This window comes from Polypterus senegalus, chromosome 6 (genome assembly GCF_016835505.1).
Source record: "Polypterus senegalus isolate Bchr_013 chromosome 6, ASM1683550v1, whole genome shotgun sequence".
In the NCBI taxonomy this organism is placed as follows: Eukaryota; Metazoa; Chordata; class Cladistia; order Polypteriformes; family Polypteridae; genus Polypterus; species Polypterus senegalus.
Window position 1 is genome coordinate 21130829 of NC_053159.1, and position 23061 is coordinate 21153889.

The window sequence follows — 23061 nt, forward strand, 5'->3', positions numbered from 1 at the left end:
TGCATATCTTTGGGATATGAAAGGACTTTCTAGAGTAAAACCAGAAATTGGAAAAATGTGTAAAGTTGGATGTGATGCCAGTCTTCTGGGGCTACCCAGCAGCAGTGATAACCTCAGTGCCATGATATTAATGTTTGGAATACTATAGAATATATTTAGAAATGTGTATATACACACACACACACACACACACACACAGACTGGTTCCTAGTAGGTAAGAATCGAACCTTGAAAGGATACTAAGCCACAGGGCACCCTCACACTTCACACTGATGTTGTACCAGTTAAGTGCTTAAAGTTCAATACCACACCATAGTTTTTGCTTTAAAAGCCAGTTTGTAGTGATTTTTTTTTTATCTATTTAGAACCAATAGGATTAATTCTAATATGATTCGCCACTTTTTAACCTGAGTAATGTTTTGTAACTCATCAAATGATTGTTGAATGATTTTTTTGAAACAATTCCTCTCACTGTAGAATGATAGACTTCAAATAATCTGGAAATGCCATTATAACTCTTCACAGACTGATCAGCTGCAGTAATTGCCTCTGAGATTCATAGCTGACGACTTTTGTCCTTGATATGGTGACAGCACAAATATAAATGCTCCAAACCAAAGTGTCAAAGGTCTTTTTTATTTTTAAGTTATGATGGAAGTACTTCCTGATAAGAGCACTTGGTTAACAAGTTAGTATTCTTGTCTGATCTAATATGAGAGTATGGGTGAATTTAATCTTACACAAATTGATTCTGCTTGTTTTTTTCTTTTAATAAAATTATCTCAGTAAATCTCGTGGTTTTTTTTTTTGTCATCTGAGGTTAGATTTATCATATTGTGTGTGTGTGTATGTGTATATATATATATATATATATATATATATATATATATATATTTAATTTTTTTTTTTTTAATTGAAATGGTATCATTTTTCTACAGCCTTTGGAATCACTGGATTACATATAGCCTTACTAAAGACTGGGGGACTGTTTATTTCTATCACACTTGCCTGAAGGCAATGGACACATACAAATCTTTAAAAAAAAAAAAAAATCCATTCCCTTATGATCACTTTACACCTACAAATAAATTAACTTAAGTACATTTTACAAATTCCTCAGGGATTACACCTGAACCCTCAAACAACAACAACAAAAAAACACAAAATCCATGAAAGGACTAAAAGTAAAACTTCTACCGCCCCTGCAGTGTGATTTCTGCCCCCGCCCCTCATCTCTCCCCTTTTTGTTTGGCCCCAAACTCCATCACAATTTTGTAGAGGACTGTACATTTGAAAAACAAAATGTCACTCTTTCTTAATGGACAAAAACTTTCCACTGGAAGAAGTTGTTAATAACACAAATACAAGCATAGGCTGACAGGACAGACAAGAGGCCTGTCATTTAATTTTGAATATTCATGCTATAAAACTCATTTTAAAAATAAATGTGCAAATGTGAGTCCAACAGTGATAATGTGTAGTTTATGATTGACTTATAAAGTTATGGACCCGTTCTATCTCTGTAGTACTGGGCAGGACCCTCTTAATTGAGGGACTGATCAGTTTGTGGTAACATGCATATGTACCTAATAAAGTGGGGCACTGCTTGCAGTATAGTATAATTAGGCATGCATTTTGACATTTATAAATTGTCTCTCTGTTCATTGCATATGCTCATGAAGATCAGTAGCAAACTGTTAGCTTTGTCACATGTAGGTTGTAATTAGTCTCTAATTGTATAATTAGTTGTGTGCCTCTGCCAAGAATCAGATGTTGCCAGAATTTGGGATGCCTGTAGGGATGCCTTGAAGAAGACTGCAAACATAAAAGTTTGCAGCCTGACAGGTTACGAAAAAATGTGCTTGCATGTAAACTCTGTGTGTGTGTATATATATATATATATATATATATATATATATATATATATATAGTAACAATAAAGATCACAAGACATTGCAAAGGTTTGGAGCAGCAAAACATCTTAACAATCAGATCCATGTTCACACTATTCAGTCCAAAACAGAACTAACTCAATATTAACAAGATGGCGGCTTTAAAGGCCATTACAGGAAGTGATGTCATCGGAACCGGAAGTGACATCGTTGGCTGCCCAATAGCGGGATTTCCCTAGAATGGTCTGTAAGAGATTAAGAGGGAGAATTAGTGCACTTTGCCACCCCCTGGTCCGGCGTGGAATTGCATGTATTCGAGCCCTTTAGTTGCCTCCTAAACACGCGTGTGTAACAATATATATATATATATATATATATACACACACACACACATATATGGAACTTGTGCATGTTAGGTAACTTCATTTTATTTTGTTCAGAGTAAAATTAAAACCTCTTAATTATTATCCTTTTTGGACTGTGTTTCTCCTGGCATAAAATGACATTCTTTTCATGATAACCTTTTTTTTCTGGTAATGTGTGTAATGTAAGGCATTATATAAATATATGTTCTTCTGTTTTAATTTAATGGGTAATCTTAATATGGGATACAATTCAAATATACTTAAAAGAGAATGCACTGTTTTTTGTTTTTTTTTTACAGTGGAGATGCACAAGAATTTTACTGACTCAGTTTCAAAAGGCTCATTGAATTTACTGCACAAAAGTACAAACTCAAAATCTCATGTCACTTTCAAACCTTCTGAAGATAATACTTGTCTGGGTGCACACTTTTGTTATGCTGTATATTTGGGCAGATTTGTTCCATTTAATGACACATTTTGACAAATTTTTCTTTTTTTAGCTTTTAGTAAAATGTGGAAATGTCCTAATTGCTGTGTTTGGTTAGTATCAAAAGGCATAATTTTTTATTAGAAAATGAGTAACTGACAGCTGCACCATTATTACCCAATAATTTAATTTGCAAGCTGATATGAACACTGAGGTAGGCACTTGTTTGTCTCATCTGGAGTTTGTTTATGATAATCATCTATATTTTTGTCAATTTAGCCCAGTGGCAGCATGGAACAGGTAGCTTGTAGTATGTGTAATAAAGGAGTAATCCTCTTTATTTTTTAAGTTATTTTATTGAAACTTTTAATAATTATTGTTCTTTCTGTATACAATTTGTGTAAAAATACTATAAAAATTTTACTGTATGATAGATATACTGTAATTGATTTTGGTTGGTTTATTGTGCAACATCCAATTATAATGTATACTGTATTTTTATGTTTTTTTTTTCTTGCTTGTTTCAAGTGAGAATGCTGAGAAAATTGTTCAACCAGTTTTGGTTGAATGCAACTTGACTGTTAGAACTAAGTAAACAAGCACCTCTGATGCTTGCACAAAGTTATTAAAATGATTGTTCAGTTTTGAAGGTATCATTTAAAATTGACAGCATAGTTAAAGTTTAGTGAAGGAGGCAAAATATTGTACATTGAGCTAAGTTAGCCAAAAACACAGAGTTACGGAAGCAAACAGTAGCTTCTGACATAACTCATATACAGACTTTCAAGTGCAAAAAGAAAAAAGGAAACATGACAGCTTATGCTGTATTGCAGTACCTCAGTGATAAAAATAGACATGTCTGTATACCATTAGACATCTTGCTAGAAAGTTACATTAAAGAACATGTAGTGTTGTGACCACTGTGAAGCTGTTGCTTTCCTAACAGTGCATAGTCTCCCACTGAAGGGAGATAGGATTCAAAAGGTTAAGCTTTGCCCTGCTGATTATAGCAAAACCAGAAGATTACTTTTTTCAGGTCAAGCCTAACATATTATGGATTTCCAGGAATATTGCAAAGTGCACTATCTGTATCAATGTTTTGTTTCTTCCCTTCGCACCCCAAGTGTGTTGTTTTTTTTTATTCATAGTTTTGTTCATTAGTTTGAAATTGTTTTGGTCAGTGTTTTTAATTTAGCAAATTAAAGTAGATCATATAATAGCACTAGTTGCACATGATTACAGTACTTGTTAGATGAGTAATATGTTGATGGAATTATGAGCAAATGCACACTTTGGCAACACTCGACTAGAAGAGAGCAGTACAGTAGAGTGAGGAGAGGAGGAGAAAGAGGACATGCAATTTAAATAATTTAGTAAAACTATTCTGTTTATCCTGACTAAGCTATAGTCATTTTTTACATCTCAGATAAGCACATTTTATAACTTTCCCAGTAGTTGTCAAATTTTTTGTACACAGTAAAGCTCCGTTTTCTATCTGCATATGCTTTAATTGTTTACTTAGTTATCTTTTGCTGTTTAGACACATGTATTTGCACTGTGAGGAGCCCTGTACAAGAAGTTGAATTTGAGTGGCCATTTTCTATGCTCTTTCTGTTTTTCCAAAGTAATTTTCTGCCCATTAATCATTGCATTATTTCCATACAACATACTAGTTAAGGAGTTCCAATAACAGAATCAAAAGAGACATATCAAAACATGCCAAGAGTACATAAAAGTCACTGGCCGAAAGGATCTTGACCTTGTCGAGAACAGGTCCTAATTAATTTAGGCTGTTCTGAAGGTTAAAGGAGAACTTAAGAATTTTTTAAAATCGGTGAACCTGGAAAGGTGACCTTTGGATATACAGTCGATTCCTGTTAATCGGACCACGTCGGGACGCGATCATTTTGGTCCTAATAACCGGCTGATCTGATTACTTGAACATGCCCTATACATGTGCAACCAAGACAGGACGTGCTATAAGTAACATATTAAAATGTCATTATGACTTTATGACTTTTATGTCATGTATATGTATGATTTTATATATATAGTGAATAGTTATACTCTGATGAGGTGACAATATAAATGTGCAGATTTTCACTCCAGATGACTGTAACCGTAAATTGTGTAAATCTCAAAAGACTTTTTTTTTTTTTTTTACAGCTGCTTTTCTTTGCTTTATTGTAACATAGTTGTAGTGTTCCTTTATGCAAAATGTTATTATACTGAAGGAAGTGCAAATGTCATTCTGTAAACACAGAGCAGCCAGACAAACTTTAGGAGAGAGAACGCTGAAACATCGGCTTTTATGCTGAAGAAAGGTTAGTAATAAACTGAGAAGGTGGTCTCTGGGTAGTTGCCTTTTGTATGGAAAGAGTGGAAGGAAAGGGGCCACACTGAGAGAGATGTGTCTCTTTGGCAGAAATTAAAAGAGAAGCTGCTTTAATGTGATCAGACCTTCTCATTTTGTTTTTTTTTTTTTTAAATAAAACAAACACGTTTTGCAAGCTTTTGCTTGTTTTTTTAATTAATTTTTTAACAGCTTATTGAATTTATTAAAATCAAATGGCATTCCATACAAGCAACTCAAATTTTACAAAACAAGCTTGTGTTTAATACAGCAGCTTAGAATACTTAAACTCGAAAGGAAAGTGTTGATGCTGCTTAGTAGACACCTGGCTTAAACCTGTTAACCATGTTAGACTTGTATCTTCTTGGTAAACATCTTATGACTATTTTTATTTTAATGAATAGCTACATGTGATTAATTACTGTTTTTTTTTTCTTTTATGCCTCTCTATTTTGAATAAATGATTTATGTTTAAGTGTGTATTTTAAGGAGATTTTATTTTTTTTATGGTCAATGAACAGCAACCCTACAAACCTTCATCTTCCTAATTTAAAGGAAAGTTTAAGAAACTTCTGTGATCTTCAGTTTATTTTAATTGTAATCAGTTTAATATAGAACAAAGTTTTTAAATGGCTACTTATAAAATAACTTAGTTTTAAAAAATCAAATCAAGATAAAAACATTTTTAATTGGAATTGGCTGATTCAAGTGTCATACAATCAGGTATCAGTATCTGCTATTAATATCCTTATTGTAGAGTCCTTAATAAAAAAAGAGGTGCCCTGAAACAATCTAGTAAAAGGTGGTCGGTTCATGTGTTACGATTTTTGTTTCCAAACTAAGTTTAATTAAGTTTGGAATAAGAAGCTGTAGTGTTTCAGAGTTCTCATGCTGTAGTTGGAAGAGAAGGTAAGTGCTATATAAAAGTTAAGAATTATTATTATTGTTCATGAACTTCATTATGTCATCCCTTAGTATCAAGTTCATTATTTTTCTTTTAAAATGTGATATGCATCCTCTCCAGTGAAAAATATTCACAATAAGGACAGTAAGAGGTGCCCGACTAATCCTTGGGATATTTTTTTGTATATTGAAACAAACATTACCTTAGTTAGATTTTTAATTGATCTGAGTGTTTCTTGTGATTGTCTTTGGGTTGAATATTAAGATTTTTTTCTTTTTGTTTTGAAACTTCCTTCTTTTGTTTTAATTACCCCAAGATGCATCTGCAAAAGACCTCAGATGAATAAAATGCCATTTCACTTATATTCAGGAAGGTCACTGCTGGAGTGAGCCATTTGAATGAAGTTATAAATTACAGTTGAAGAACAATATTTTGATGTGTGAGATGGAAGATGTCAGAAAGGCAAGATGTAATTCATGGGTTCATTATAGCGCAGGCTTGCCTGACAGCTGAGCCATGCCAAAAGGAAAATTTATTTGCAGCATCTAGCTGACAGAAAATGGCAGATCAGATGAGTAACACAAGGAGGAATGAGAAGCCTTGCAGGAAGATTGTGGGGATATGCTAATTCGGCCTTCTAAACGTTTACATTATTGGCTGCATAACAATGGGTTGTTAGGAGGAGACTGAAGGAAAAAAATAGGATATTACACTTAATTTATACATATAGCTTCAGTGGGTTATTTGGGGGATGTAATCATTTTTTTTTCTTCCTCTTTCTTCAGTGCTATTACCTCCAGTCATCTTGAGACATAATTAAATATGTGTGTGTACATGATGTTTTTCTAGTTTATTGCAGTACCATTATATTTGTCTGTTAGAAATAATATTGCTATTCTATTAACAAAGTATGCTTTACAAATTCAGTTGCAATAAATATAATTTTAGTTCCTTGAAGATAAAAAACAGAATGGAGCTGAATGTTTTTGCTCTAGTTCTGCTCATTTCAAAATCGTTGGGTTAGTTCCTGCCTTGCATCATGAGCTTTCAGGATAAGCTGTCACCCATTGCAACATTATACTGGATTAAGCAATTCAGAAAATCTATGGATAAATTTGTATGCTACATTTTGTTTGTTTGTTTCTCTTTATTTAATGAACTGACAATTCATAGAGAGTTGTATTATTTTATGTACTTTGACTGTATATATAAATTTATGGGCTTTAAGTGCCTGCTGCTGTATTACCACTTGGAATATTGTTAATGAAAAAATATAAATGCTTAAATTAAGTCTTTGTAATTCATAGAGGAATGACAACTCAAACTATATGCACACACAGAAGAGTAAACCATCTTTTTTGTTTTTTAAACTCGCGGGTCACAGGGATTTGATTCCTATCCTTGCTTCACTAGGTGCAAGGTAGGTGCCAGCGCTGGATGGTATTCCAGCCCATTGTAAGGCATACTGGTACACACTTACATGGGGACCAATAACCAAATATATACCTGTTGAGGTTGTGGTGGGAAATCTTAGTAAATTGTTAGTTTAAGCAGAGTAAATTTGAATAATTGCAAACATTTGTACGCTCTGAAACCCTTAGAAGTGGCTTTAGGCAGCCATGCAATTAAGATCTTGAAATGATCCCAAACCTGCTTAATCCATTTCAGGGGTGCAGAAAGACAGGGCATATACTTGATTTTTTAGTACATGTAAAAAGCATTTTTCTGCATCTTTGTTTATGAATATTATAAGCATGTGACTTAAAGAGAAATTTGTCTGAAATTCCAGTAGTTTGCACAGAATTATTGCATACAGAGTTGACAAAAAGTCTGTGTGAAGGTATAGATTTTTTTTATACGTTCTGCCAATGGAAAAACAGCTGGCATTCATTAGTGTAAATGCTGTGCTTCTGATCGTTTATGTTAAAGTACTATCAACCTGCTTTCCAGAAGGAAACTGACTTACTGAAGGTCCTATTCCTGATGAACTTGACCTCCTCCTTAACTGTTCTTTTACTACTAAAGTACTGGGGTCTTTAAGGGGAATTAAAAGATACAGACAGTGAAATAGCAGATGCCCTAAACTTACATTTTTCTGAGGTGTTTACAAGTGAGCAAGTGGATAACCTCCCAGAGGTAAACGCGACTACTAAGGAGGTACTGAGGGATTTGGAAATTGTAGAGGGAGAAGTGCTGCTAAGATTAAATAAGATGAAATCAAACAAATCACCAGGCCCAGATAATATTTATTTTTGTGTTCTTAAGGAGGCTAGTGAGTACAAATATAAACCCTTGACACATATTTTTAGGAAGTCACTGATCACGGGAGAGATTCCGAAGGACTGGAAAATGGCAAATATCATCCCATTATATAAAAAGGGTGACAGGGCAGATCCAAGCAACTATAGGCCAGTAAGCTTAACATGCATCACAGGAAAATTAATGGAAGGAATTATTAAGGATAAGATTGAGCAACACATGGCAAGGACAGGAGTTATTCTGAACAGTCAGCATGGGTTCAGAAGGGGGAGGTCGTGTTTTACTAACATGTTGGAATTCTATGAGGAGGCAACAAAAGCATACAATCAAAGTGGAGCTTATGATATTATTTATCTGGACTTTCAGAAAGCATTTGATAAGGTGCCACCTGAGAGGTTGGGCCTCAAGTTAAAAGAAGTGGGAGTTCAGGGTGATGTTTTTAGATGGGTGCAGAATTGGCTCAGACACAGGAAGCAGAGAGTGATGGTGTGAGGAACCTCATCAGAACTGGTTAAGAGTGGTGTTCCACAGGGGTCAGTGCTAGGGCTGCTGCTACATATATATATATATATATATATATATATATATATATATATATATATATATATATATATATATATAAATATAAATATATAAATGATTTAGATAGGAATATAAGTAACAAGCTGGTTAAGTTTGCAGATGATACCAAGATAGGTGGATTAGCAGAAAATTTGGAATCCGTTATATCATTACAGAGGGACTTGGATAGCATACAGGCTTGGGCAGATTTGTCGCAGATGAAATTTTAATGTCAGTAAATGTAAAGTATTACACATAGGAAGTAAAAATGTTTGGTTTGAATACACAATGGTGTAGAGTACACCTTATGAGTAGGATTCAGGTGTCATAGTGGACTCTAAGCTATCAGCTTCCCAACAGTGTTCAGAAGCCATTAAGGCGGCTAACAGAATGTTAGGTTATATAGCGCCTTGATGTGTGGAGTACAAGTCACAGGAGGTTATGCTCAACCTTTATAGTGCACTGGTGAGGCCTCATCTGGAGTTCTGTGTGCAGTTTTGGTCTCCAGGCTACAAAAATAACATAGCAGCGCTAGAAAATGTCCAGAGAAGAGCGACGAGGCTGATTCAAGGACTACAGGGGTTGAATTATGAGGAAAGATTAAAAGAGCTGAGCCTTTACAGTTTAAGCAAAAGAAGACTAAGAGGTGACATGATTAAAGTGTTTAAAATTATGAAGGGAATCAGTCCAGTGGATCGAGAATTGTATTTTAAAATGAGTTCATCAAGACCATGGGAACACAGTTGGAAACTTAAGGGTAAATTTCGCAGAAACATTAGGAAGTTTTTCTTTACACAAAGAACGATAGACACTTGGAATAAGCTAACAAGTAGTGTGGTAGACAGTAAGACATTAGGGACTTTGAAAACTCGACTTGATGTTTTCTTGGAGGAAACAAGTGGACAGGACTGGTGAGCTTTGTTGGGCTGAATGGCCTGTTCTCGTCTAGAGTGTTCTAATGTTCTAACATGTTTAGCTGTTTTGTTGTAATTACTCATACCTATCCTTATCTAAATATCACTTAAATATTCACAGTTACATATAATTATGGCATGAAATATTAATTGTCAGTGAAGTAAGAATAGGAGCAAAAAACTAAGGAAATGTGTCATGAAAAAGTCCAGTAAAAAAATAAACCAAAAAGATAAGGTGATGACAATGTAAACCTGCAGCCACAGTGTTTCAGTTGGTGATCTGAGTGCTGCTAAAGTAGGATCTTGCCAGGTTTAGACACTGAATGGATGTGGAAAACACCAGAGTGATAAATAATAGAATAAGTCAACTAAAAGTAAAATCATTTCTAATTTCAAAAAGTATTTCTAGTGGGTTTTTTTTTATTCACATATAAAATATGTATTTTTTTTCTTTACTATGTCAGTGTTTTAAAATTTAATTTCAATTTGATAAAGTTTTACTGTTTGACTGTTTTATCTTATTTTTTTAATTGCCATTTAAATTGTATTTTTTTGATATGTTGTTAATCATTTTTTTTATTCCTTATGCAGCTACATGAAAGCAGTTATGATGCAGGAAAAGCATTGCAGCGTCTTGTCAAGAAACCCGTGCCAAGGCTTATAGAAAAATGTTGGACTGAAGATGAAGTGGTAAGACCTGCCTTATTAAGTAAAAATGTAACCATTATTTTCTGTAATTTTTTTTTTTTAAGGTCACCTGTAGATTATTACAATTCAGAAATTGTCACTGTTGCTTTAATGTGAGTTTAGGTGGACAAATATTTGTCATTTTAATTTGGCTTTCTTGACATTGATCAACAAAAAATTACTCTTTTATTGTTCGTGAAAACAGATCTCTCCAAAGAAGTCTTAATTACAAATATAAAATACAAAAAAAGTGACCCTCTATATATTCTCCCCCTTTAATATGACACATGTTAATAATCATCAGTGGTGTAACCAGTAGGCTTTAGATGTGATAGAATTAAATTGAGATCATCTGTCTGGTGTTTCAGTTCCTTGTTTAATAAATCCTCCTTATCTGGAAGTCTATCTGGTGGTCTTATCTAAACAATGAAGACAAAAGATCACACCAAGCAACTATGTGAAAAGTGTACTAAAAAGCACTACTCAGGGGATTGTGGTATAGTGGGGCCCACAGCTCAGAAGAAGGTGGCCGATTTTTAAATAAGTAATTGAATGGCCGCCTCAGTCTCACTGGGGGTGTGTGCTTACGCAGCTGTGGAAGGTTGGTGAGGTAATTGAAATGAGAAACTCCTGCATGTGAGGGTGCATCCATCTTAATTGTTTCATTAGCTTTCTGTGGTGTGCAAATGAGGCTCTGTGCCCATGGAGGCATATAAGGGAGAGCCAACATTAGAGAAAAGGAGTAAAGGACAAGAAACAAAGGAAAATTGACACAGAGCAGAGGTTAGAGGAAGGAAAGAGAATCCGGCAAGAAGATGGGAAAGAGAAAGAGTATTTTAAAGAACAGTTTTCCTTGCCTGTAGATTTTTAAACTTTTACTAATGGATTATTTGTTTTTAACCTCCATAATTCTTTTTATCAGATTATTTATTTATTGAGTATTTTGAGCACTGCAAGATTTATATGGACACTGTGGTTCACTTTTGCACTTTTATGCACCTACTCCTTGCTCTGTGTGAGTGTCCTCATCTGCTTGCTCTTCCTTAGGGTACGTTATCGACAGTATTGGCTTTAAGTGGCTCCCTGGAAGGACCCAGTATTGTGGGTCCAACCCAATCCATCACAGGGATGGAGGCAAGAAAATATCCAAGTCACTGAATATTTGTTTAAATCAGCCATTAAAAATCAAAGAGTGTGGCAAATCTGCGGAGAGCAGGCTGCCCATGAAAACTGAGTGATCTTGTAAGAAGACGAATAGTGAAGAAAGGACACCAAGAGATCCTTGAGAACTCTGGAGGAGTTACAGGAAACAGCGGTGAAGACTGGAGAGACTGCAGGCAACCAGTCACAGCTTTATGGGGCAGTGGCAAAGAGAAAGTAACTAAAAAAATGCACAGAAGGCATGCTGAAGTCTGTACAGAGTCTGTGGTCTAATGATACTGAAATGGAGTTTTTTGGCCATCAGACTAAAACACCATGTTTGGCATAAACGCTGCACATCATCCAAAACACCGCGAAGCGTAGTTGTGACTCTGTCAGGTTGAGGGGATGACTTTCTGCAGCAGGCTTGTTTTCAATCCATCAAGACGATACCCCAAGCATACAGCCAAATCTACACAGGGATGGCTTCAATAAAACAATATGAATGTCCAGGGAGACAGAGTCAGAGTTCAGGTCTCAGTCCAGTTGAGATTTAGGGATGGACTTGAAAAATGCTTTTTACTCACAATCAACATCCAACATGACAGAGCTTGAGCAGTTGATTCAAAGAAAATGGCGGAATGTGTCAGTGTTCAGATGTGCAAAGCCGATAGTGAGACCTGAGCACACAGTCTCAAGGCTATCACCTACTAAAGACTATACTTATGCAGCCAGTTATTTTGTGTTTTATATTTGTGATTAATTTAGACCACTCTGCAGAGATCTATTTTCACTTTAGTATTAGGTTTATTTCTGTTGATGTGTTAAAAAGGGACATTAAATCAAATGCAGTTCGATGTTGTATAACAAAAAAATGTGAAAACTTCCCAAGGGGATGAATTCTTTTTATAGGCACTGCAGTTGTTTCAAGAAAATGTTTCAAACCACATACTCCAGAAGCACTCTATCCCATGGTAATTTAATTTGAAGTACAGCAAATGACAAAAACAGATTCTGGTTGAGAGATTGGTTTCAGTGAAAATCTGCACCTGCTGTGGCTCTTCAAGACTTGGAAGTGAGTGCTAGTGCTACAAGATGACACACCAGACAAGATTTGCAGGGGTGTGTGTTTATAGGCTTTTAAATTAAACACGATGGACACATTTAAATGAAACTAAGACTCCCGGCAGTGCTGCAGCAAATCGAGACAGATTAAGTCACCCATCCTTCCTTGCTTTATTATAAATTCTGTTTGTTTATTCATTATTGCCAAAGGCAAAATTTGCTGCTGTGTTGTTTAGCTTATTGTGCTGGGATTTTGTCAGAGCACTTAATTAGCATTCAGATGGTTGATTACTAAAGGGGTTCTTGCATGTGTATGTGAAATTAAAGGCAGTAGCCTTAGACTCCAAATACAGGACTGAAAGGCCTCTTGGACATTTATGGTTCTAGCCCAGGCTCTTTGATTAGACCTGCATGTTTGCTATTTGTTGTTTTGCCAATTTCTTGCCAACCAATATGTAAAATTCTCTTTTACTCTTCTAAAAAATAATGAAAAGCCTGATTTTTTTTTTATAAAGTGTTTTTCATTTTTCTTTTCTTTGATGATCTGTAACCTTTATCAAAACAGTGACAGGTCTTTTAGATAAGACTCTTACAACTGTAAAAGTCATGTTTGCTGACAGTGACAATTGATAGGTCTTATTTTAGTCACTGGCTGAACTCACAGTATATTTGTAGCTTCATTCTGAAGGTAAAGGCTTTCCCATACCTTCTATAATTCTTGCTTTCAGCAGGATTTCATCATGACGATTGTTGCGTGAAACAATTCTTTAATTTGAAAATACAGTCAAATGCCGACTTGCGGCTATATTTGGGACCAACCATTTGGCTGAACAGGTTGTTGCAGTTGAGGCTCTGTGAGTCAGTGGGTCACCGGTACGTATACTTTAACTTCCGGTACGGAGTATCACATGTTGATATTTGAGTCTTAAAGGCCTTTTTTCAGGGTGCACCACAGAATTTTGCCACCACTCACACTTCCATGCAGCAGTTTGGAAGTGCCAGGCACTTGTGCACCTGAATCTCCCAAGGATGGCCGTGCTTGTTTTACATGTGTTTGTACTTCACAGCGATTGCTCGATACTTCATTTGGGACAGCACCCCCTGCTTGTCATTCTCGTGCTGGTGCTTTGCAGTGTTCATTACATCATGGGGAAAAACCTGTTCATTTGTTGGTGCTTGGTGGCAATTGATCTATGCTTCACAGAGGATGCTTGTGTGGTGTAGTGGGATTGAAGAAATTGGTCGTAAAAGGAAAGTACCAGCTCATCTATTATTCGCACCCACTCATCAGTTAAAAAATAAATAAATAAATGGGAGGGAACAGATGGCCTCAATTTTGCTGACCATAAATTGATGCATGATTGTATATAGTACAACCAAAAAAAAATAAATATTAAGAAAATTATAAGCTCACATTAAACACAATGCTCATAGTTTTCATGATGTAGATTGCCCATTTCTCGTTTTACGTGTGCTGGAGTCTGAGTGTGATGGTGTAGGTGTGTGTGATTTGGTGCATTGTTTGTTTTGGGTTTTTTTTTTCTTTTTCTATTTCTTTTTTTCTTTTTCTGCCAGGACATCAGTTTCTCAAAGATATAGCTCAGAAACTCTGGCAAATACACCTCTTTTCATTTGAAATGGGTACATCCTTTAAATTTAAATGTGTGTACTAAGATGGGAAATATCACAGTATACAAGTTCAGCTTCTCTTGATGCATTTAATCTCAGTGTAATTATAACATTTTCTTGCAGATTATTGGCTTAAAAAGGCATTCATGTTTCATTGCTTGTTCTACAATTCCTGTTGATATATTACAGGCTGACCAACAAGTCTTATAGATTTGTAAATGTTATATTGGGCAGCTCATACAAAGGACCAATTGCACCAGAGACTATTTACAAATTTAAAAGCAATTCATATGTATTAATTGGAAGCAATTATATCCTGAGTTTGAGCCTTCTGTGCTTTAAGAAAGTAAACATAATAAACTCTTAGGTGCACAAAACACTTTGGATTTGAATAGAAAAGCGCAGAGAAAAAGAACCTTAACTGTCACTTGGTCTTATCACATAAATTGAGCTTTACAGATGCTGTGCTATTATTTGCTTGTGTGCTAAACATTTTATCAACTATGCATTTGGTGACAGAACAGCCCGTCACCAGCACCCACTAGTCACTGCCTGTCAGTCTGCCAAATTCAATAATACTTTGCCCTGCCAGAAGGTAAAGAGCTCAAAACAAGAATTGATATCAATGGTTATGGAACAAGAAAAAAAACATCTTGTAGAAAATAATAAAAAAAGTTGCATTCTTTCTATAGTGAGCAGTGATGTATCCTCATAACGATTAAGTGATGTTATGTTTAAACAAAGCAAAGTAGCAGTTTGAAGCTTATAAGCCAACTAGATATATCCTACATTTTTTTTTTCATCAATTGTAGCAGAAGTCAGTATAAATAATACGGCTTTTATATGGCTGCACTGAATTACTTTTGATACCTTTCATTCTAAAATGTCTTGCGATCTCTATATTTTCAACTATTGGCTGAAGGGTTGTTTCACTGCACATACCCTTACAAAACACTTAAAAAATATATAAATCTGTGTATAAATTACCATTCATTTATTCTAAAAAAAAAAAGGCAGACTATAAAACTGATTTTTGGAGGGGATTTACAGATTGTCTGATTGGCTAAAAGGAAAAGCTGTGTAGTATATGAGAAATAAATCTGTCTGGTCATTAATAAAGAACTCTTAAGATACAAGCAGGATCCTTCAATCATGATAATTCAACATGTTTTATCTAAAGGTCGTTCAGGGTTTAAGGTGTTCCTGTTAAGTGGTACTATGGTAGAGTTAACCTTACATTTTTATTTGTGAATTTTAAAAATCTGAACTAATCAAAGTTTGTCATCTTCACATAATTCTCAGTGCTATTACCTTTTTTTGGCGGGTGTGGGGATGGGATGTCCATATTACATTACCATAGTATATTGTACATCCTATGCTTTTTGTAAATGATTTTTGATAATTCTATTGCTAGAATTCCATCAGTCATTCATTTTTTTCTTTTTAAAGCATTATCAACATGAATGTACTGACATGGTAGAATCAGGCGAGACATATACTACCTCTGTTTGACACCTAACACAGTCTGGAAAGTGAGGGTTGTACAGTGGTGTGAAAAACTATTTGCCCCCTTCCTGATTTCTTATTCATTTGCATGTTTGTCACACAAAATGTTTCTGATCATCAAACACATTTAACCATTAGTCAAATATAACACAAGTAAACACAAAATGCAGTTTTTAAATGATGGTTTTTATTATTTAGGGAGAAAAAAAACCCAAACCTATATGGCCCTGTGTGAAAAAGTAATTGCCCCCTTGTTAAAAAATAACCCAACTGTGGTGTATCACACCTGAGTTCAATTTCCATAGCCACCCCCAGGCCTGATTACTGCCACACCTGTTTCAATCAAGAAATCACTTAAATAGGAGCTGCCTGACACAGAGAAGTAGACCAAAAGCACCTCAAAAGCTAGACATCATGCCAAGATCCAAAGAAATTCAGGAACAAATGAGAACAGAAGTAATTGAGATCTATCAGTCTGGTAAAGGTTATAAAGCCATTTCTAAAGCTTTGGGACTCCAGCGAACCACAGTGAGAGCCATTATCCACAAATGGCAAAAACATGGAACAGTGGTGAACCTTCCCAGGAGTGGCCGGCCGACCAAAATTACCCCAAGAGCGCAGAGACAAATCATCCGAGAGGTCACAAAAGACCCCAGGACAACGTCTAAAGAACTGCAGGCCTCACTTGCCTCATTTAAGGTCAGTGTTGACGACTCCACCATAAGAAAGAGACTGGGCAAAAACGGCCTGCATGGCAGATTTCCAAGACACGAGCCACTGTTAAGCAAAAAGAACATTAGGGCTCGTCTCAATTTTGCTAAGAAACATCTCAATGATTGCCAAGACTTTTGGGAAAATACCTTGTGGACTGATGAGACAAAAGTTGAACTTTTTGGAAGGCAAATGTCCCGTTGCATCTGGCGTAAAAGGAACACATCATTTCAGAAAAAGAACATCATACCAACAGTAAAATATGGTGGTGGTAGTGTGATGGTCCGGGGTTGTTTTGCTGCTTCAGGACCTGGAAGGCTTGCTGTGATAGATGGAGCCATGAATTCTACTGTCTACCAAAAAATCCTGAAGGAGAATGTCCAGCCATCTATTCATCAACTCAAGCTGAAGCGATCTTGGGTGCTGCAACAGGACAATGACCCAAAACACACCAGCAAATCCACCTCTGAATGGCTGACGAAAAACAAAATGAAGACTTTGGAGTGGCCTAGTCAAAGTGCTGACCTGAATCCAATTGAGATGCTATGGCATGACCTTAAAAAGGCGGTTCATGCTAGAAAACCCTCAAATAAAGCTGAATTACAACAATTCTGCAAAGATGAGTGGGCCAAAATTCCTCCAGAGCTGTAAAGACTCATTGCAAGTTATCGCAAACGCTTGATTGCAGTTATTGCTGCTAAGGGTGGCCCAACCAGTTATTAGGTTCAGGGGGCAGTTACTTTTTCACACAGGGCCATGTAGGTTTGGATTTTTTTTCTCCCTAAATGATAAAAACCATTTAAAAACTGCATTTTGTGTTTACTTGTGTTATATTTGACTAATTGTTAAATGTGTTTGATAATCAGAAACATTTTGTGTGACAAACATCCAAAAGAATAAGAAATCAGGAAGGGGGCAAATAGTTTTTCACACCACTGTATGTTGTTCTGGTAATATTTACTCAATAGAGAGAACTTTTTGTCCACAAAGGAAAGTTTGGCTTTTTAAAGATTCTCAGTAAATATTATACAAAAAAACAGCTCCCTCTTAAATAAATGCACACCTCAATGACTAATAGCAAAGAAAACTAAAAATAAAGAAAAACCTCTAACTTGGCTATGATAAAAAGAGCAGTCTCAGTTAGCCATTATGCAGGCGTATAACTGTTTGTATAAAGAAGTCCCCAATAGCATTTCTTAGCACACTTTTTCCGAGTATTTCCTTAGCTGAAAGTCCTTGGAGTTAGTGTGCCAGAGAGAGGATGTGCAGCATTGCTTATAATGGCATGCAGTTGTTTTTTAATTCTCTCCTCCTCTATTACCTCCTGGGGATTGTGAGTGCATCCCATAACTGAGCGTTCCCCTTTTAATTAACTTGTTGAATTGGTGGGCGCCTCTCGAAGTGATGTTAAAAACCTAGCACACCATAGAGTAGATCACAGAGCTCTAAAAGAAGTGAAGGATGTCGCCACCCACATTAAAGGAACGCAGTCTCCTAAGAAAAAATACAAAATTGTTATATATTAGTATGCTATAAGCAGACATTTTTTTCTTGCTTTAAATGTCATTTTGGCTTATTTCTTGAGCAAAAGGTGGAATTTTTAAAATATGTATAGCTTTTCTGTTAAAATTTATGAAAGGCATTTTTAAATATGTTCTATGCAAATACAAGTTAACTGTAACTCTAAGAACTGAATGGGTTTGAGAATGTGTATAAATAATATATATATGTGTTTTTTAAATAACTGCAGAGCATATCCCTTTTGAAGAAGTCATACCTATTGAAGGCCCCAGTTGCCAGAAAATGCTTTTAATGATATTGAGAAAATATTAGTATTAGGTTTTTTTTTTTGGTTTTTTTTTTAAGAGTCATTTTTCTTCATTTTAATCTTTGAGTCATTACAGTGCTTTGATACCAGAGTGTGGCTCTTTAATTGTGCGCAGTCTCTTTCTGCAAAAGTACACAACGTAATTTTTACTAGACACGTAACCAAGCTGTGCTTTATTTTCTGGGAAAAGTTCAATTGGAGTTCTTCATGGATACATCAGTATATTTGTTAGTTTTTTTTTATTATTAACATGCACTTTAAATAATGATCATTGGGGGCTGACATTTATAGAAGAGAATTATCCCACACATGAACTATTAGAACTGAAGCATATCTGCTTTGAGAAACACAACCTGCTTTTTCATCTGCTAGTTGTATTATCTCTTCTTCTGTCAGCAGATGACAAATTGCTCTACCAAGACTGTACAACAGAGAAATGATTTTATTAGAAATTGTATGCCCAGCTATCAAAGTACTAGTGATTTTGGGTGGGCTATCACAGCTCTGATACGGGGGACTCGCATCTTACCTTGTCATTTGATAGATAAATACACTTAAAAAAAAAAAAGAGAGAGAGAGAGAAAAGACCTGTAAATTATTGAAGTCCTTTTACAAAACATGTCTTTTTTAATTTTCTGGAGACTTCTATCAGCGCATGCACCTAACCCCTCTCTCTCAGTCCGTTATGAATGTATATGTATAGTATAATTCATTTTCACGTAGTGTCATGAGAATGGCTTTGTGCTTGTGAGTTTAAGACCAACTGCTTGACTTAAAGACCATCCACATGTATATAATGACTTAGTAATAAATCATTTGCAGAAGATTAGTGGTTTTGCTTTTTATTTTATTTTTGTAATTTCTTAATAAAACAGATATTATGATCCCATTTGAGAAGCTAAAAGTCATTCTCATTGTTGCCTTTCACAGTGATGTATGTCTTTGAGTTGCACTCTCTCCACAAATATAAATGTGAAATAAAGAGGTGGCTTAGTGTCGGAACATACACAGCCCAGCATCCATAGTGCCAGATCATGCTACAGTATGTTAACACAAATTGTAGTTACAGTAATTACAAGTAATGAGCGCTTGCCTAACTTGCTTTAGAGGACATTTTGTTCAGCCGGGGTGATTACAGTTGATACAAAGCTCCTTTATTTCATCAAGATAATGTGCTATTAAAGAAAATCTGTGAACATTTTCAGACCCACATAATACAGTTCAGGGTCTGGGGGAGGAGAGGGGTTGTAGAAGTTTATTGAGCATAAGGCAAGAAATCCACCTTTGTCATTTGCTTTTCTTCATTTAAAGACCACAAATCTTCACTTTTTGTTTCTCTCAGAGATTAAGAACTCTGAGTGTCCCATTTATATCTTCGTGATTTGCAGTCATGCCTGCAAAATTGCTACATTTAAAGAACTACACTCCTCAAACAGGATATTCCATTACCCAGAAAACATTTGATTCTATAAGACAAAAATAAAAAAGAAAAGTAAACAAGGCTGGCATGATGCACACTAAAACGCCAATACTATATAACTCGTATAGCTGGCTAATGATTTATGTGGATTCAGTAACAGGATATAAATTCAGTCTCTAAAGAGTACATGCAAACATCTAAATGAAATCCTTTTTAGGTTTGTAACCATCTACAGACTCTTTAAATAATTTGCAGGGTTTGAACGTTACACTTGAGCACATATTAACCAGGTTAACACAAAGATGGGAATAAGCTTAAAAAAATCTATTTTTGTAATGAACATTCTCCAAGTGTAGTTCAGTGTAATACAGTTAAAAAAGGCATAAAATGATGAAATAATAAGTGGCACTGATTTGTATCTATACTTTGTATTGAAAAATTAATTTAGTTTTGTTTTTTCTTTTAAGCAAACAAAAATAAATCATAGCATTCTGCACATTTATATAATTTTGTTTCTAATAAACCTTTTTTAATTGTTTTATCTAAGCGTGGTTAGAAGAGAACATGTTCGGTTTTAGGGAATCTCCTCAGTTATATAGAAAGACAAAGAAGAAATATTAAATCTAATACTTTGTCCTCTTTGTACATTATTGTAAAGACATTTTCTGAAGGCTTTGTTTCATTTGCTGACAGCAATTTTCCGTTTTAATGAGTCAGTGGTATTTGGTAGTGCGCCCCTGTGAGGAGCAGTCGTGTGGTGTGACATGCCCAACAAGTCCATGACTCGCCCAAACAAAATCAAGACAATTTTAATTTTATCTTTAGTTGGAGGGTTGGGCTCTGTGTGAAAGAGGGCTGACAACCAATGAATGCTCAAATGGATGTGCAGTTCATATAGTGGAGCATTAAGGAATGTGGGTGATTTGGACCTCACAAATAGAAGAGAAGCTTGTCTCTCTGATGTCTTGTGTTTTACATACCAGAACAGATTGGGGAAAAGAACAATATGTCGAAGATTGTAGCTGAACTAGACATACATGCTAACCCTTCCTACAGTGCTGGCTCCTTTAGACAGCACATTATTGCTGGTCATAAATAGGGATGCACAAGGCTGTGCTGGAAGGTCGGCATACAGTCACTAACTTTAACATGCCCATCTGTCTGTCCATCTATCATCTTGTAAATGGATGTGATCTGGTGATAAAATTAGGAGCCTCATTTGGCAAGTCTGACTTGCCCAATGATTAGAAGTCATGTAATGTGACATCTGCTTTAGCAGCCTAAGCACTGTTGGCTTTTCTGTAGAAGCAACACAAGGAAGGATAGATAAACTTCCCTCTTAAGTCTGCTTTATAATATCCTAATTATTATAATCTAAGTGATTATTTTAGATATGTCACAGCAGGTCTTTTTCATGTTATCTATTTCAGGGTATCATGATGTATCATTTTCATATTTCAGATATTTTGGAAAAACTTACTGTCCATTGTGGGATATTGAAATGTATTTCAGATTACCAGAATATTGAAGTAAATTACACATTTTAAATTTCTAATAGGTTTTCTGTGAGACTGAATTTCTTGTCTACTTTAAAACATCTTAAACAGGAAGTTAATTTATGTTTGAGATCACTAAAAGGACATTTCAAATTTCTCAGGCCGGTTCTTATTTTGACATCTTTAAGTGTGTTTCATGATATCTGAAGTACATTACAATTTTTGCCTTGAAGTGCAGGTTCTTGAAGATTTGAATCACATTGCTGAGAATTTCTAAATGTAAAATTTGCTTGCCGTGTGCAGTATATTATTCCTTATATTTATACTCTAATTAGTGCCATTCTTGCTTCCTGTGAACAGTCTTCATTGGGTGAAGCTTTCAGATCTGTTGTCCATGGCAGTCAGAATATTACAGTTAGCATCTTTACAATACTGGCAAGTTAGAAAGTTCTAGTTCAGTAGACTGGAATGTTTTTAATAAAAATTTAAATGTACTTGCACTTAACTATAAATTGCAAAAATATAGCAGGAGCACTTGTACTGTGGAGTGAATAGTTGCTTTATGATATTTAACTGATCAATACTTCTGGTTTCTTTGATTTCTTAGGGCTAATCTTAATGGTATATTTCACATTCAATTGAAACCAATGTTAGTCTGTTATATGTAACACAGTTTTTTTAATTATTTAATGAATGGATTTTTCCCCTCTTGTCCTGGTACTGTAACAGAATATTGCATCCTAAACAAGTTCATTTGTTTGTATTAAAGTAAGATTTTAATGCCCGTTGGTCTGTATAATCATTCACTTTCTAACCTAGAAAAGAGCCCCCTTTCATGTGGCCACCCAAGCCATCATAACTTCTCATAAATTCTAGTCAGAATATTTTTCCAGGGATATAGTGGAGAAGACTGTGTGTGAGTATAATGAAAGTTCTCTAAAACAGCCTTAAAGCATTTGTTTTTCTTTTGACTTCTGATTTAAGTGTCCGTTGCAGCTTTTGACATCGGCAGTGGCATCGTAAGTGTAACGCAACTTTCTCAAGCCCACTTAATTTAGTTCAGAGTCACAGGGGGCACAAACTTATCCCAGCAGCTGTGGGTGTGAAGTGGAGAACAACAAAGCAAATGCCTGAAAGCCCTAAAGTTTTTTAATTGTCAGGTTGAGGTTTGAATTACAGAGCTTGTAGGTTTGTCTTGCTTTAATAAAGGTCTACAGAAATGTTGTGTTATTTGGATACAGTTTAATGACTTATTCCTGTTAGATTGTTTTTGCTCCTAAGGAGTTTGAATGCATTTTCTAGAAAAAAAAAAAATGTATTGTAATGGAATCGGCTCCATATTGTGTTGCTCCACCTGCAGTCCATTGTGAGAGGTCCATTTGTTGTGGTTTACTTTTGTTTCTTTCACTTAGTTTGATCTGTGCCAGTGCTATCCTTCTCTCATAACAACACTAATGAACCTAAGGCATATAACACAAGGCACTAGGGTGTTCAATATTATGTGTTTTATTACATAAATGTAGTAAGGTACATTCTTTATAATTACTTGGCAGCCGTGCCGTTGTCCTGGCAGTGGTAGGTAGATAACCAAGCGGTGAATCTTGCTTTAGTGGTACAGTTAATGACATTTAAATGAATGTGAGTCCCAGATCATGTTGCTTTTGTACTGTTTACTTTATCTCGTTTACAGTATCACATTTCTGTCGCCATACGCTGTATGATCTCAGCCTGCTCTACAGCTTTTTACAATTAACTATTGAGCAGGAAGTGTGTATATATTACAATGGCCTTTTGATTTTCCTCCTTTACAATTATGTAGTGTTAAGCAAAGAGCAGCAGGGAAAAAAGCCAATTCTGTTGAACAAATTCTGACAGAAAGGAGTCTGTTGTTTCAGCCGCTTGGC

The 23061-nt window shown here is 35.4% G+C and overlaps 1 protein-coding gene across 5 annotated transcripts in view; it reads left to right on the plus strand.

Annotated features, from left to right (window-relative positions):
- rerea (arginine-glutamic acid dipeptide (RE) repeats a) overlaps nt 1–23061 on the plus strand; it is a 338260-nt gene that overhangs the window by 253808 nt on the left and 61391 nt on the right. For all 5 annotated transcript variants that reach the window (XM_039755537.1, XM_039755539.1, XM_039755540.1 and 2 more), the window contains one exon: nt 10267–10365. In XM_039755537.1, the coding sequence (XP_039611471.1) occupies nt 10267–10365 (99 nt within the window). The remainder of the gene's footprint in view (nt 1–10266; nt 10366–23061) is intronic.